Source organism: Pristis pectinata, chromosome 28, assembly GCF_009764475.1.
Source record: "Pristis pectinata isolate sPriPec2 chromosome 28, sPriPec2.1.pri, whole genome shotgun sequence".
NCBI classification, from domain to species: Eukaryota; Metazoa; Chordata; class Chondrichthyes; order Rhinopristiformes; family Pristidae; genus Pristis; species Pristis pectinata.
This window is the reverse complement of record NC_067432.1, coordinates 3,504,719-3,520,247: the sequence shown is the minus strand read 5'-3', so window position 1 is coordinate 3,520,247 and position 15,529 is coordinate 3,504,719. Positions and strand designations below refer to the sequence as shown.

At 42.7% G+C, this 15,529-nt stretch overlaps 1 protein-coding gene across 3 annotated transcripts in view; it reads right to left on the bottom strand.

Annotated features, from left to right (window-relative positions):
- Nucleotides 1–3,625: 3,625 nt before the first annotated feature.
- Nucleotides 3,626–15,529, bottom strand: part of morf4l1 (mortality factor 4 like 1) — a 45,082-nt gene continuing 33,178 nt past the window's right edge. For all 3 annotated transcript variants that reach the window (XM_052040612.1, XM_052040609.1, XM_052040611.1), the window contains 4 exons: nt 14,178–14,269; nt 12,438–12,610; nt 8,148–8,232; nt 3,626–5,394 (listed from right to left, as the gene is read on the bottom strand). In XM_052040612.1, coding sequence (XP_051896572.1) covers nt 5,310–5,394; nt 8,148–8,232; nt 12,438–12,610; nt 14,178–14,269 — 435 coding nt within the window. In that variant the 3' untranslated portion in view covers nt 3,626–5,309. The remainder of the gene's footprint in view (nt 5,395–8,147; nt 8,233–12,437; nt 12,611–14,177; nt 14,270–15,529) is intronic.

The window sequence follows — 15,529 nt, the reverse complement described above, 5'->3', positions numbered from 1 at the left end:
TCTCCACAGCCACCTCCTTCAGAACCCGGGGATGCACCTCATCCGGTCCGGGAGACTTATCAGCCTTAAGCCCCTTTAGTTTTCCAAGCACCTTCTCCCTATTAATCTCAATTGAACTCAGCTCCAATTCGTGAGACTCCTGACTAACGGGCACATTGCTTATGTCCTCCAAGGTGAAGACCGATGCAAAATATTCATTCAATTCCCTTGCCATCTCACTATCATCCATTATAATACCTCCTGCACCGTTATCAATTGGTCCTATGTCAACCCGTGTCTCTCTTTTACTCCTTATGTATTTAAAAAAACTCTTAGAATCCTTCCGAATGTTGTCCGCCAGCTTCCTTTCGTAACTCATCTTTGCTTTCCTAATGACCTTCTTAGTTTCTCTCTGCAGATTTTTAAAATCGTTCCAATCTTCTGTTTTCCCACTAATTTTTGCTACTTTGTACGCCGCCCCTTTTGCTTTTATTTCATCCTTCACCTCCCTCGTTATCCACATCTGTGCCTTTTTTCCATTCAAAACCTTCTTTTTTCTTGGAATATATCTGTCCTGCATTGTCCTTATTTCCTGCAGAAATTTCTTCCATTTTTCCTCTGCCGTCCCTCCAGCTAACTTACTCCTCCAATCAATTTGGGCCAACTCATCTCTCATACCTTTGTAATTTCCCTTATTCCACTGAAATATCGATACACCAGTTATCAGCTTCTCCTTCTCAAACTTGAAACTAAACTCAATCATATTGTGATCACTTGTTCCCAGTGGTTCCTTTACCTTTAGTTCCCTAATCACCTCGGGTTCACTACACAGCACCCAATCCAAAACAGCCGATCCCCTGGTGGGCTCCTCAATAAGTTGCTCCAGAAAAACATCCCTTAGACATTCCACAAACTCACTCTCCTGAGTACTACCGCCTTGCTGCATTTCCCAGTCCACCTTCATGTTAAAATCCCCCATAATTATCTTCACATTGTCACTCTGACACGCTTTTTCTATCTCAATCTGCAACTTATGGTCCACTTCCTGACTGCTGTTCAGGGGCCTATATATGACTGCTATTATTGTTCTTTTACCCTTGCTATTTCTTAGCTCCACCCATAAGGATTCCACCTCCTCTGACCCAATGTCCTTCCTTTCTATTGATTTTATATCGCTACTAACCATCATGGCCACACCTCCCCCTCTGCCTACCCTCCTATCCTTCCTATATACTGTATACCCCTTGACATTCAGTTCCCAATCACATCCATCATGAAGCCACGACTCAGTGATTGCAACGATGTCATATTTATTAACCTGTAGTTGTGCCACTAGGTCATCTACTTTATTCCTGATGCTACGTGCATTTAAATATAGTATGTTTAGACTGGTATCTGCTATTGATTTTATTGTACTTCTATTGATCAGCAGATTATCCTGACTTTCTACCTGTCCATCCTTCTTACTATCTTCGCTACCTACTATCTTAGACATGTTCGTGTAGACCTCATCCCCTATCCTAACATTCGGTATCCGAACATCCTCATCCCCGATCCTAACATCCTGATTTGTTGTACTTCTATTATTCAGTAAATTATCCTGACTTATCACCTGCCTGTCATTCTTGCCATCCTCAATGGATTCGTTTCTATACACTTTCTCCCTCACCTTAGCATCTTGTAACCTAGCATCCTGGTTACCATCCCCCTGCCAGATCAGTTTAAACCCTCCCCTACAACTAAATTAAACATTCCCGCCAGGATATTGGACCCTTTGGAGTTTAGATGCAACCCATCCTTAGCAAATAGGTCTTGCCTCCCCCAAAAAAGGTCCCAGGTATCCAAGAATCTGAAGCCCTGCCCCTTGCACCAGTCACGCAGCCACGCATTTAACTGCCAGAGCTTTCTATTCTTCCTGTCATTGATACGCGACATGGGTAGTAGTCCTGAGATTACTACCCTTGAGGTCCTACTTTTCAACCTTCTCCCTAATGCCTTGTATTCCTCCTTCAGGACCTCTTCTCTTTTTCTACCTACATGTACCAAGATTTCTGGCTGCTCACCCTCCCTTCTCAGAATATTCTCGACACGGTCTGTGATATCCCGTACCCTGGCACCAGGGAGGCAACACACCATCCGAGACTCATTATCGCTATCGCAGAATCTCCTATCCGTACCCCTTACTATCGAATCCCCAATAACCACTGCATGTCTCTTCCTCTGCTGGACCACAGTATCAGACACGTAGGTTACAACGTTGTTGTAGGTTGTAGGTTACAACGGGATATAGACAGGATGCAGAGTTGGGCGGAGAAGTGGCAGATGGAGTTCAATTCAGAAAAATGTGAAGTGATACACTTTGGAAGATGGAACTTGAAGGTGGAGTGCAAGGTTAATGGCAGGATTCTTAGAAGTATGGAGGAACAGAGGGATCTTGGGGGTCCAAGTCCATAGGTCCCTAAAGTTGCAGCACAAGTTGATAGGGAGGTTAAGGCAGCGTATGGTGTGTTGGCCTTCATTAATGGGGGGGGGGGGGGGGTAGAATTGAATTCAAGAGCCACAAGATAATGTTGTAGCTCCACAAAACTCTGGTTAGACCACACTTGGAGTACCGTGTTCAGTTCTGGTCACCTCCTTATAGGAAGAATGTGGAAGCTTCAGAGATGGTGCAGAGGAGATTTGCCAGGATGCTGCTAGGTTAAACAACATGCTCTATGAGGAAAGGTTGAGTGAGTTAGGGCTTTTCTCTTTGGAGTGACATAGGATGTGAGGTGACCGGATCGAAGTGTATAAGATTATGAGGGGGATAAGAATGGACAGCCAGCACCTGCATCCCAGGGCAGCAATGGCCAATACCAGAGGACATCTGTTTAAGGTGAGTGGAGGAAAGTTTAGGGGAGATGTCAGAAGTAGTTTTTTTTTAGAAAGTACAAGAGTGGTGGATGCTTGGAACACACAGCCATGGGTGGTGGTAGAGACTGATACAATAGGAACATTAAAATACTCTTGGATAGGCACATGGATGTAAGAAAAATGGAGGGAAGGGTTAGATTGATCGTGGGGTAGCTTTATATAGGTTGGCATAACACAGTGGGCCAAAGGGCCCGTCCTGTGCTGTACTGTTCCACATTCTAAACAGATTTTTTAGCATCATGGAACCCAAGAGAATGAGAGCCCATAGGAAGTGAAGGTAAGTGAGAGGATCACTAATGGTCTTATTGAATTGTGATCTAGACCACACTCCCTGCCTTATTTACTCCTGAATACTTAAGTAACATTTTAAGATATCTTTATTAGTCACATGTACATCAAAACACACAGTGAAATGCATCTTTTGCGTAGAGTGTTCTGGGGGCAGCCCGCAAGTGTCGCCACGCTTCTGGCACCAACTTAGCATGCCCACAACTTCCTAACCTGTAGGTCTTTGGAATGTGGGAGGAAACCAGAGCACCCGGAGGAAACTCATGCAAACACGGGGAGAACGTACAAACTCCTTCAAGACAGCGGCGGGAACTGAACCCGGGTGGCTGGCGCTGTAATAACGTTACACTAACCGCTACACTACTGCCCAATAGTGGCTTTACATTCCTTTTACTGGCCCACCCCCCCCCCCAAACTACCCACAAAGAGCACTCATGAAACAAAACATCATTCAACATTTTACTGGAATATACAAACACAAGGATGCAATTATTTTTATATACACAAACACCAGGCACAACCACCGAGTTCTGATGCATGTTGAAAGTGATCATCAGAATGGACAAGTTCTCAGAATTGCCCAGTCTTCAATACACAAAAACAGACTTTGAAAAGTCCACAGATTACTTGTAACAGATTGTATAAAAATGAACATAAATTTAAATATTGTACAACATTATCAAATACAAATGCAGGTAAGAATCTAAAAAAACAGAAGATTATTTTACATAACTCTGCATCTTTGGGAAGATTGACTCCAGAAAAGATCCTTTTATTGAAGTTATGTTGTAGAGTGACAGCCCTGCTTCCTGTACAAAGCCAAATGTACCAGGGATGGCAATGTATTTTTCTGGTAGAATCTCCCACTTTGTCCTTCCTGGTGAACTCACTCTTGTCACTGGTGGCCACAGGGCTTTCCTATGTACAATTTGTGCGGGAATGGAGGGTTCTTGAGTAGTACAATGGTTAGGCTGCTCTGTCCCACTCCCCCAGTGCCGTGCACAGGTTTTTGACAATTCTTTTGTGATTCCCTGCAGTCCTCTGTGCAGGTTGGCGAGGAGGTCGATCAGCTGTTTGCTGCATCACTATAGTAAGACTTTCAGCAAAGTATGCTCTGATTAACCAGCAAGTTTCAACAGAAGTTAGTTCTGCACAAAGTTTGAGGAAACAATATATCACCCTTCCCCAATGAGCTTGTGGGTTGCACAGACTACCTGTTACGTAGGTCAAGACACAACAGGGAAGAACTCCCATTCTGGGCTAACTGGTTTCAACCCAAGTAGCCACAGAAGACTGCCAGCCAGGGTTCTGACTTGAATGCTGTTTAATGACTTTGGAGCTGGTTTTGCGTGCCCATGATATGGCTCACACATGAGAAACAACCATCGCAGAACAATGAGAGAGCACTGCTCAAAATGTGTGGAGTATTGTTGCACCCCAGTGAGATCAGCACCTTCAGCAGAGAAGGAAGAAAAATGTTTCTTCTTTCCCGCCAAAAGAATTTACTTTTCAAAGCTCTTTTTTTTTTATACAGTAATTTTCTTCCTTCTCAGGGATGAATATGTTGGAATGGAAACCGCTTCCATTCTCCATTGGTATTAAGCATTTTTACAAAAAAAATCTCTACTGTTAAATGTATTTTCCACAAACAGGATAAAAATTCACATGCAGCACATGATACAGTTAAAACCCAGCTTCTTATGTAATCAAGAGCTGAAAAATTACAACTAGTTTTTGCCTATCATGGAACTTGTTCAAAAATGGTTCATCGGCCAAAACCAGGCCTACGATACAACTGATAAGGAGAAACTGGACGTTTACAACAGAACCATGATTTAAAATGTCTTTAAATGCTTCTATCCACGGATAAAAGCAAATCATTCAGGAACTAAAGTATTTGGTTTACTCTACACCAATTTTCCCCACTACCTACACTCCACTTCCCAAAAAGACTACAAGGGGATGAATAACCGTCAATGGTAAAAATCCACTAAAATGGTTTATAAATTACATTTGGGACCTCGTTGTTGCAGGTACCAGTGGAAACTGCTGCATTGTTAATTGGTTACAAAAAAAGTTAAATGCAGAAAGAAAACAATTACCAAAGGATGAAATTACTGGCAGCAAAGTCACACGGCCTTTCGATGATATTCTGGTGGTGCCACTTCATAATCACTTGGACTGAAGAGACTTGAAGCGTTCTTCACCAAGTACCTAAAGGTGATGTGGGGTTGAAGAAATTATGGAGTTATGAATGGTAATTCAAAGCTACCAGAATGGTTTGAGACACCCCAATTTGCCTGCTCCATATTCTCCAAGTTTCTTTGGAACCTCAACATCTCAACCAAATTGTAGGGGAGTGAGGCAAATTAGTTCTCTATCAAACAGCCAGTACAAGCAGACTTGTTAAATGGTGTCCTTCTGAGCTATTTCATTCTCAGACGTACAGCACTGAAACAGGCCCTTTGGCCCAACTGATCCATGCTGACCAAATGCCCATCCAAATTAGTCCCATTTGTCTGCATTTAGCCCATATCCCTCTAAACCTTTCCTATCCATGTACCTGTCCTTTAAAAGTTGTTACTGTACCTGCCTCAACCACTTCCTCTTGTAGCTCATTCCATATACATACCACCCTCCGCGTAAAAAAAAAGTTGCCCCTCAAGTTCCTATTAAATCTTTTCCCTCTTACCATCTTGATTCCCCAACCCTGGGAAAAAAGACATTATGAAACTCTAACAGATTGCCCAAATTACAAGGATCTGGTTCAAATGAAGGGCCAAGACAATATTACTTAACTTTCCTTCAGTGCTCAGCCTCTGCAAACCAATCCAATCATAAAGGGAACAATTCCTGGTCCAAGAGCAAGTGAAGCCCCTAACTGTACAGCAGTTGCAAATGTGTCTTTGGGACTCCAGTTAACCAAAGTGAAATTATTCCTCAACTTGTTCTTTATCAAGAATACACAAAATTCTCAGATGCATTCATACTCCAAATTGAGTTTGCCCGAGGCAATTTCAGATGCGCTAAACTTGCATCATATAAATTGGGTATTTAAGGGTGATAAAGACTCCAATTCAGCCTGCGTTTACACTGTATCTGCAAGCTCTGTCCAAACCTGGTGCTCCCAACATCCTCCGCACCCCCCCCCCCCCCCCATAAAAAGCTGTCGAGCCAGAGATATCAATTGAAAACTTCAAAATGGAGCAAAAGCATTTTCCCTTACATGCTCCCAGGTTTGAGTATGTTAGAATTCCCTGTTTTTGTTTCAAGTTTCCAACAATTTTTGTTTGGCAGGTGTATTAAGACCTTGGAATCAAGGAGGGTATGTAACTTGATTTAAATCAGCCACGATCAAACAATGCAGGTCAGCTCGAGTGGCGAATAGCCTCCTCGAGAGATGAAGAGTCTCCACCCAAAACGTTGACTCTCCATTTCCCTCTACAGATGCTTCCTGACCTGCTAAGTTCCTCCAGCAACACACACAAAATGAACTCAGAAGGTCAGGCAACATCTATGGAGGGAAATAAAGTCAATGTTTCGGGTCGAGACCCTTCATCAGGACTGGAAAGGAAGAGGGCAGAAGGCAGAATAAGGTGGTCAGGGGAGGGGGAGGAGCACAGGCTGGCAGGTGATGGGTGAGCCCAGGTGAAAGGGGGAATTTAGGTGGGTGGGTGGGGGGGGAGGGAACGGAAGGTTCCTCCAGCAGTTTGTTCTTTGTTTTTGCAATTTAACTTTGTTTCCCCTCAAGTTCCTGCAAAATTTTGATTTAACCCACAAACTTCTTTCTACAATCTCTCCACATCAAGTACTACAAAGGGAAATCCCAATTAATTATTTAGAAAGGTGTGTCGTTTGTGACCTTCTCACCACTCTCTGCCACGGTCACAAGATGAGTTTAGCCACGTTTCCAAGGCTTTGTCCTCTGTCACCAGCCATACTGCTCTATTTACATTCCTTTGCACCCTGCTTTTGTTCCTTAACTTGTCCATTCACACCCTTTGTCCCGCACCATTACCCCCTTTGCTTCATCTATGTGGTGTTAAATTCCATTTGCAAGTTACTCTTAAAGTGGAAAGAATTCTTTTGCAATTTAACTGCGTTTCCCCTTAATCTGCCAACCTTTCGCTTTATTATAGACATCCTACATCTGTTCTTCACTACCACACTCTCCCATCCTTAACACCTTCCTAGGTCTGTGTACTGTGTACAGTGTCCAGTTCTGGTCACCTTATTATAGGAAGGATGTGGAGGTGTTGGAAAGGGTGCAGAGGAGATTTACCAGGATGCTGCCTGGATTGGAGAGTATGGATTATGAGGAGAGACTAAAGGAGCTAGGGTTTTACTCATTGGAGAGGAGGAGGATGAGGGGAGACATGATAGAGGTATACAAAATATTAAGAGGAATAGATAGAGTGGATGGGCAGCGCCTCCCAGGGCACCAATGCTCAAAACAAGAGGGCATGGCTTTAAGGTAACTGAGGGGGGGGGGGGGGCGTGAGGCTGGAGTTCAAGGGAGACATCAGAGGGAGGTTTTTAAACCAGAGAGTCGTTGGTGCATGGAATGCGCTGCCTGGGGTGGTGGTGGAGGCTGATACGTTGGTCAAGTTCAAGAGATTGTTAGATAAGCATATGGAGGAATTTAAAATGGGGGATATGTGGGAGGAAGGGGTTAGTTAGTCTTAGGAGTGGTTTGAAGGTCGGCACAACATGGTGGGCCGAAGGGCCTGTATTGTTCTATGGTCTGTACTTGCTCAAAATTTCAATTACCTTCAACTTCTGGGACATGCCCTCTTCTCGTTACTACCATCGGGGAGGAGGTACAGGAACCTGAAGACCCACATTCAATGATTCAGAAACAGCTTATTTCTGCAGCCTAGGCAATTTACAGCCCAGAAGAGACTCACCCCATTGTCCAGCATGTTTTTTTTTAAAAAAGGCTTTGAGCATTTAGAAATTCTACTTACTTCAAGAAATCGTGCAAGTAATTTAGCAGCAAGGCCAAACTCTTCTCATCCAAAGGTGTGTAGGCTAGCATTGCTCCTATTCGCACTGTTAGAGAGAAGGTAGACTTTAGAGAGTAGTGTTAGATTATTCACAGAACAAAAGCAGGCTGATCAACCCATTTGGCCCATGCTCAACATCAGTATCCTCCTCAAGGTCTCCAATTCCACTATATATTTATTTATCTAAATGCTGTTATTCACATTCCCTGTTAGCAAATTCTAACAGGGGAAGTCAGGAGAACACACACCAGTCCTGGTCAGGGGTCATCAGTGGAAAGGGTGAGCAGCTTAAAGTTCCTGGGCATCAACATCTCAGAGGATCTATCCTGGGCCCAACATGTTGATGCAATCACAAAGGAGGCACGCCAGCGGCTCTACTTCGTTAGGAGTTTGAGGAGATTCGTTATGTCACCAGACCCTTACAAATTTCTATAGATGTACAGTGGAGAGCATTCTGACTGGTTGCATCACTGCCTGATATGGAGGCTCCAATGCACAGGATCACAAGAAATTGCAGAGGGTTGTAGACTCAGCCAGCTCCATCACGGGCACAACCCTCCCCACCATCGAGGACATCTTCAAGAGGCAGTGCCTCAAGGCGGCGGCATCCATCACTAAGGACCCTCACCATCCAGGATGTGCCCTCTTCTCATTACCACCATTGGGGAGGTGGTGGTACAGGAGCCTGAAGACCCACACTCAACGATTCAGAAACAGTCCCTTCCCCTTCGCCATCAGAGTTCTAAATGGTCCATGAACACTACTTCGTTACTCCTTTTTTTGCACTACCTATTTTGTAATTTACAGTAATTTTATGTCTTTGCCCTGTACTGCTGCCGCAGAACAACAAATTTCACGTCAAATAAGTCAGTGATAATAAACCTGATTCTGATTCTCAGCACTCATTGGGTACTAATTCTTCTCAATCCCTATTGGATTTATTAGTGGCGACATATTTACAGTCCCTTGATCCAGTCTCGCCCGCACTGAAACATCTCTGCACCAACCCAATCAAATCCTTTCATGATATGAAAGTGGTCAGGTCAACCCAGAGTTTTCTAGAACAAGCCCTACTTTGTACATCCCTCCCTGATAGATAGAGCCTCTATTATCCTTTATTACTCTGCTATTATCGTCACACATTAAATTACTGGCAACACCACAATGAAGATATTTTGTGTGGAAACACTCACTGTCATACGCATCTCCATTTGACCAAGTGAATGCAAGTTCTCTAAAATGCTCTAGCGCAGAATCAACTGGGACAAGGTTCAACAAAACAAAGCTGCCCGTTTCTACTTCAAGATTTTTAACTTTCATTCACTGCTTGTTTCTGTGCTACATGTGCCATTGTGCAACTTGGTTGACTTAATGTAAATAGAAGTCACACCATTTTACCGTTAAAGCTGGCGTCAGAACTAACCTTGGGAGAATTTTAGACTTGGAGGCCTAACCACCTAATTCAGTTGACAGGGTAGGCTCCAAACCAATGAAAGGCATCAAATCCAGATGTTTAGAATTTTGCACTCTAAAGGAAATGAATGCAATTTTCTCCTTGTTTCTCTCCACAGTGAAATTATATACTCAGTCCACATTAGCAGCAGATTTGCTGACCACAGATCCACATATTTGCGAGATTGGCCCCAGTCCATCTTGAATTTTTTTTAAATAAGCAGACACCTTTAGGAACCAATTAATGTGTATATAAATAGGGTGATCAGTTTGCAGACCACCTGTGTCAAGTGGATCCCACCTGTGCACTGTTCAAGTAGACAGCAGTCTTTGTTTACCTTGTGACTTCAAAATGGTGACTGCTTGCAAGTATCAATACATTCAATTTAAGTAGCTTTTAGCTGACATCATTTCCTGTTATGTATTTAAAGATTTTAATATGTTTATTAATGTCTTAATGCTTTCAGAACATTATAGGGGATATTTGTATTTATTTGAGTTGTACTGGTTACAAAGTCATGTTATCAACTTTTTTTTAAAAGAAGTTATTTGTCAGCAGTCCATACCCTTATCTTTCGTGGATAACAAGGACTTGTAGTTAAGGTTCAAAAGGCTCAAGTACATTAGCAAAATGGTGTGAACAGTCAGAGTGTGGAATGGCTAATTTACTGATAGAGGATCATCACTTGTGTCCTGTACTGAAACCTTACAGTAGGGAAGCTCCAGATTTAAAAAAAATGCCTAAGTACCAGTGAAAAGGCCAGCAAATGGTGCCCATTATAATCACTCTCAAAATGGTGATGAGCTGCTGTCATATGTGTACCCCACAATGCCTCCAAGCAGCTAGGTTCAAGGAAGTTGAACCAGCAAGAATAAATAAAGTGACCAGAACAGTGAGACTCAAGAGTTGATGTTATTCTTGCCCTTCTAGGCAGAGGTTGTACATTTGGAAGGTGCTGAAACAACTTTTGTAAGTCATTGATAAACATCTACAAGTGGAACCACCATCAGAACCTAGGGCAATCTGAAACTGCACCTCGTTCTTACTCTTGTGCCGTCATGCTCTTCTGGCTCAGCTTTTCAACTCCGTAATGAGCCACCAGTGAACCAGCCAGTTCTGGACCTTTGCAGAAGAGGTCTTATTATATAAAAAAGATTAGGCATTGACGTAACTCTCATTCTCCTGCCTCTCTCCCTCAAAGATACCTTGACCATTTGCAATTCAGCTTCATTTCCCAACAAATCCCTATCACAATTTTTTTTTAATTAAACAGCTTAGTCAGTCGTGAAATTTAATAATAAATATCTAGCTTTCCTGAGCCATTCCATCAACAGTCCAAATTGTTTTATATAATTAAAAAGGTTGCATATGTATTAAGCTATTACAGAGATATCAGGATGCACTGTTGGTGTCATTACTGGAAATGCACCAGGTGACAAAAAGAAAAAAAAAGACCTATCATTAGGAGGAAAGAGAAAAGCCTGCTGGCATTGGGAGCAAGGTAATGAAAACTGCATCTGGATTAACCAACTACAATTAACCATGAAGCCAGAGTGGCAGGGAAGGGGATACAAGTGAAGCCAGCACACTTGCAGCACTTCAAGTTGCCAACTTGAGGGTGGAATGACTGGGGTGGGGTTCAGGAAGAGGAGCTAGGGAAGGAATCAGATTAGATGAAATTGATGTTTATTATTGGCATAATTGGCAAATAAACCTTCCTAACTGGATGCAAATAGAAATCCAAAACACCACAGTTCTGCCATGAATCAGCTGGAGGATTATGGACCAGAACTTGAAGAGAAGCAGCATTGCAATCTTGTTCCTTGATCCCAATCCAGACCGTCATCGTTTGCAGGGGTTTGCAATGTTCCTCAGGATAGTTCTTAAATCTTTCATTTGGGTCAAAAATATATCAACTGTGGACAGTTGAATTAATTCACTGCAATCCTAATCAGCAAAAAGGTCAACCCCAACCTTTCTTCCTAGTTGTTATCTCGCATATTTCATGGAAGTGCTCACTTACAAATGCCAGCCTCATCTATGACCATCATGTAATACCAAGGGAGTAAAAGAAGGCAGGCACGGTAGTGTAGCAGTTAGTATAACGCTATTACAGCACCAGCGACCTGGGTTCAATTCCAGCCACTGTCTGGAAGGAGTTTGTACGTTCTCCCCGTGTCTGCGTGGGTTTCCTCCTGTTTCCTCCCACATTCCAAGTATGGGTTAGGAGTTGTGGGCATGCTATGTTGGCGCCGGAAGCGTGGTGACATTTGCGGGCTGCCTCCAGAACACTCTACGCAAAAGATGCATTTCACTGTGTGTTTCGATGTACATGTGACTAAAGATATCTTATGACAGCTTTCGAAGAAGAGGAGAAATATTCTCCAGGGAAAAATCTCAAGTACGTCACCAAAAATGGATTATATAACCATTACCACATCACTAATTTTTTGGGGAGATTTTGCTCTACATAAATTGAGCTTTGTGTTTCTCACAATGACTTCAAAAAAACTAATTGATGATTGAGAAAACTCTAATTGATGATTGAGTCCATCAAATGAACCATACAAATGCAAGTCATTTCTCAGAAATTCTTTCCTTGGATCATGACAGGATTAGACTAAGTTGTGCTTGGAATTCTAATAGTTGCTGCCCATCTTCAAACGAGGAGTGACAAACTGAGTTGCAGAGGGCAGTAATCATCCCCAACACATAAGTACCACCTTCTGCAGAATGGAGAAAGACAGTGAAGACTTTGCACAGAGTAAAACCAATTCAGAGAGCTAAATTGAACTTGCCAAACAACCGAAGGAGATGTGGTGCTCCATAAATCTGTGCCATGGATGCATCTGGATGATCAGCCAGGATTTCTGCATATTGTGGCCGCTCAAATTTGTACAGCAGTTGAGTCCCCAACATCACATTGAAGTATTCCTTTATTCCTGCAACTACTTCATTAACAGCATATTCCCTAAAAATGAAAAAAAATCAGAACTGAGCAACCAGCAGAATTCTATTAAATCAGTTTATGACAAAGAAAACAAATCAAGGTACCAGAGCAATCCCAAGATGATGGGATATGACACAAGGTTGATGTGGAGTCTAGGAAACAAGGGTTTCCTAGACTTAGGGGGCATAATTTTTTGAAATTGGGCACCCATTTAATATAGCGGAAGAGAAATTTGTTCTCAGAGGGTTCGTGAACCTTGGAATTCACCATCCCAGAGAACTGCGGAGGTGGAGCAATTGAATTCAAGATGGAGACTGACAAACATTCAAACAAAAAGGGAGCCAAGGGATATACGAGTGGTGTTGAGGCCAAGACTGAATCAGCCATGATCTTAATGAAAGGTGGAGCAAGTGGGAGGGGCTAATTGACTGAATCATTTTCTGATGTTCTTACATCAGAAGCAACCCAATCCATTCAGGACCATACTGTTCACAACAATTCCCAAATAAGAATTCATCAGAATATTAATCCAGCTGTGGTTTGGATCAAATAAATCTGAGATAATTTCAGAATTGCACAAAGGAGGAACAAGGCATTGATAAGGAAAGGAAATCAGGAGAGTGGGTGAGCAAGAAGCAAAGATGAAAGCTAAGAAGTAATGTCAGTCCCTAACTGACTGAATCAGAACAATATTGGAAAATAAAGAAATGGCAGAGAAAGTAAACAAACATTTTGTGTCGGTCTTCATGGAGTGGACAGAAATCCTGCATACTTTCTCAAAGGATCATAAGTGATCATGCAGAAATACATTAAGAGCTTGATAGGATAGTCGCAGAGCTCTGGTGTCCAAAGCCAGAGATCTCAAAAAGGAAAAAAGGGGCCAGGCATTCAGGATAGATAAGAATTCTCTTCACACAGAAGGCAGGAAATCCTTGGCGTTATCTACCCGAGATTGCCGTGGAGGTTGCTGCTACGCATATTCAGGGGTGAGCAAGAGTGATCAATGGAAGAATCAAAATATGAAGTTAGTGCAGTAAAGTAGCTCCAAGGTAAATAATTAGCTATGTCCATTCAACCGAATGTGTAATCCACTATGGCAGACTGACAGTGCATGTTGTAATCACATCCACCTTTATTTTAGCTCTGATGAAAGCCAAACAACATAAAATGTTATCATTTCTCACTCCTCAGATGCTTCCTGGCCTGTTAAGTGCTCGTAGCAATTTTTTTTGGTTTGCTTTTAAAAAGACAAAATATAACCATCTGATACTCCTTTTGCTTTCAAGCAAAACCGTTCATCTAAGCTGATAAAATCTGGAACAGATTCACAGAATGGTCACTGATAGTCGACTCAATGGGCCAGCCGTTTCAGAACACCTCGGGATGCCACAGGACATTTTCATTTTCAAGATTGCTATCCCTGTCATCGCAAGGGAAACCAGGAGAAAGGGAGCTCCTGAGAAGGTCCAAGTAGCCATTATTAGTCTGTTTCACTGGTGTTCCTATCTAAGGATCAGCAAAAGAACCCAATGACATTCCAGTGTTTCTAGGCTAAATTATACAAGACTGCAAAGAAAAATTCACTTACTTGTTATTGTCAGTGTTCCCACGTGACTTTTTGTAGTTGGCATACTCTTCCAGAACAGTGTCGACATTCTTTTTAGCAGGCAAGTGAAACAGCTTTAAGAGAAATGATTTCTGGTTAGAATGTTGATCAATATAAACCTACAACACTCATTCTCAATTACTAAATATAACAGACTATCAATTCGACTATAATTCCAAGCAAACTCATCACCATGCTCCGAGACCTGGGATTCAACACCTCCCATTGCAACTGGATCCTTGACTTTCTGACCAACAGACCGCAATCAGCAGGGATAGGCAACAACACCTCCAGCACAATTATTCTCAACACTGGTGCCCCACAAGGCTGCATCCTCAGCCCTCTACTCTACTCTATATACTCAAGTCTGCGTGGCCAGATTCTGCTCCAACTTTGCAGATGATACCACCGTAGTGGGCCGTATCTCAAATAACGATGAGTCAGAGTACAGGATGGAGATAGAGAGCTTAGTGACATGGTGTCATGACAACAACCTTTCGTTTAATGTCAGCAAAAGGAGCTGGTCATTGACTTCAGAAAAGGGGGCAGTGTACATGTACCTGTCCACATCAATGGTACCGAGGTTGAGAAGGTTGAGAGCTTCAAGTTCCTAGGAGTGAAGATCACCAGTAGCCTGTGCTAGTCCAACCACGTAGATTCCACAGCCAAGTTCACCAGCGCCTCTACTTCCTCAGGAGGCTAAAGGAATTTGGCATGTCCCCTTTGACACTCACCAACTTTTATCGATGCACCATAGAAAGCATCCTATCTGGATGCATCACGGCTTGGTATGGCAATTGCTTTGCCCAGGACCACAAGAAACTGCAGAGAGTAGTGGACACAGCCCAGCGCATCACGGAAACCAGCTTCCCCTCCATGGATTCTATACCTCTCACGGCCTTGGTGAAGCAGCCAGCATAATCAAAGACCCTACCCACCCGGGTCATTCTCTTCTCCCCTCTCCCATCAGGCAGAAGATACAGGAGCCTGAGGGCACATACCGCCAGACTTAAGGACAGCTTTTCTCCCACTGTGATAAGACAATTGAACGGTTCCCTTATACGATGAGATGGACTCTTTACCTCACAATCTACTTTGTTATGACCTTGCACCTTATTGTCTACCTGCAATGCACTTCCCTGTAGCTGTGAACTTTAGCTTGTATTTTGTTATTGTTTTTACCCTGTCCTACCTCAATGTAATGATCTGTACAAACGGTATGCAAGACAAGTTTTTCCACTGTACCTTGGTACAAGTGACAACAATAAACCATTACTTAATAATTCCAGTTATATTTAGAATCCTAACCACGAACAAATTTGTGGTTCAATAAT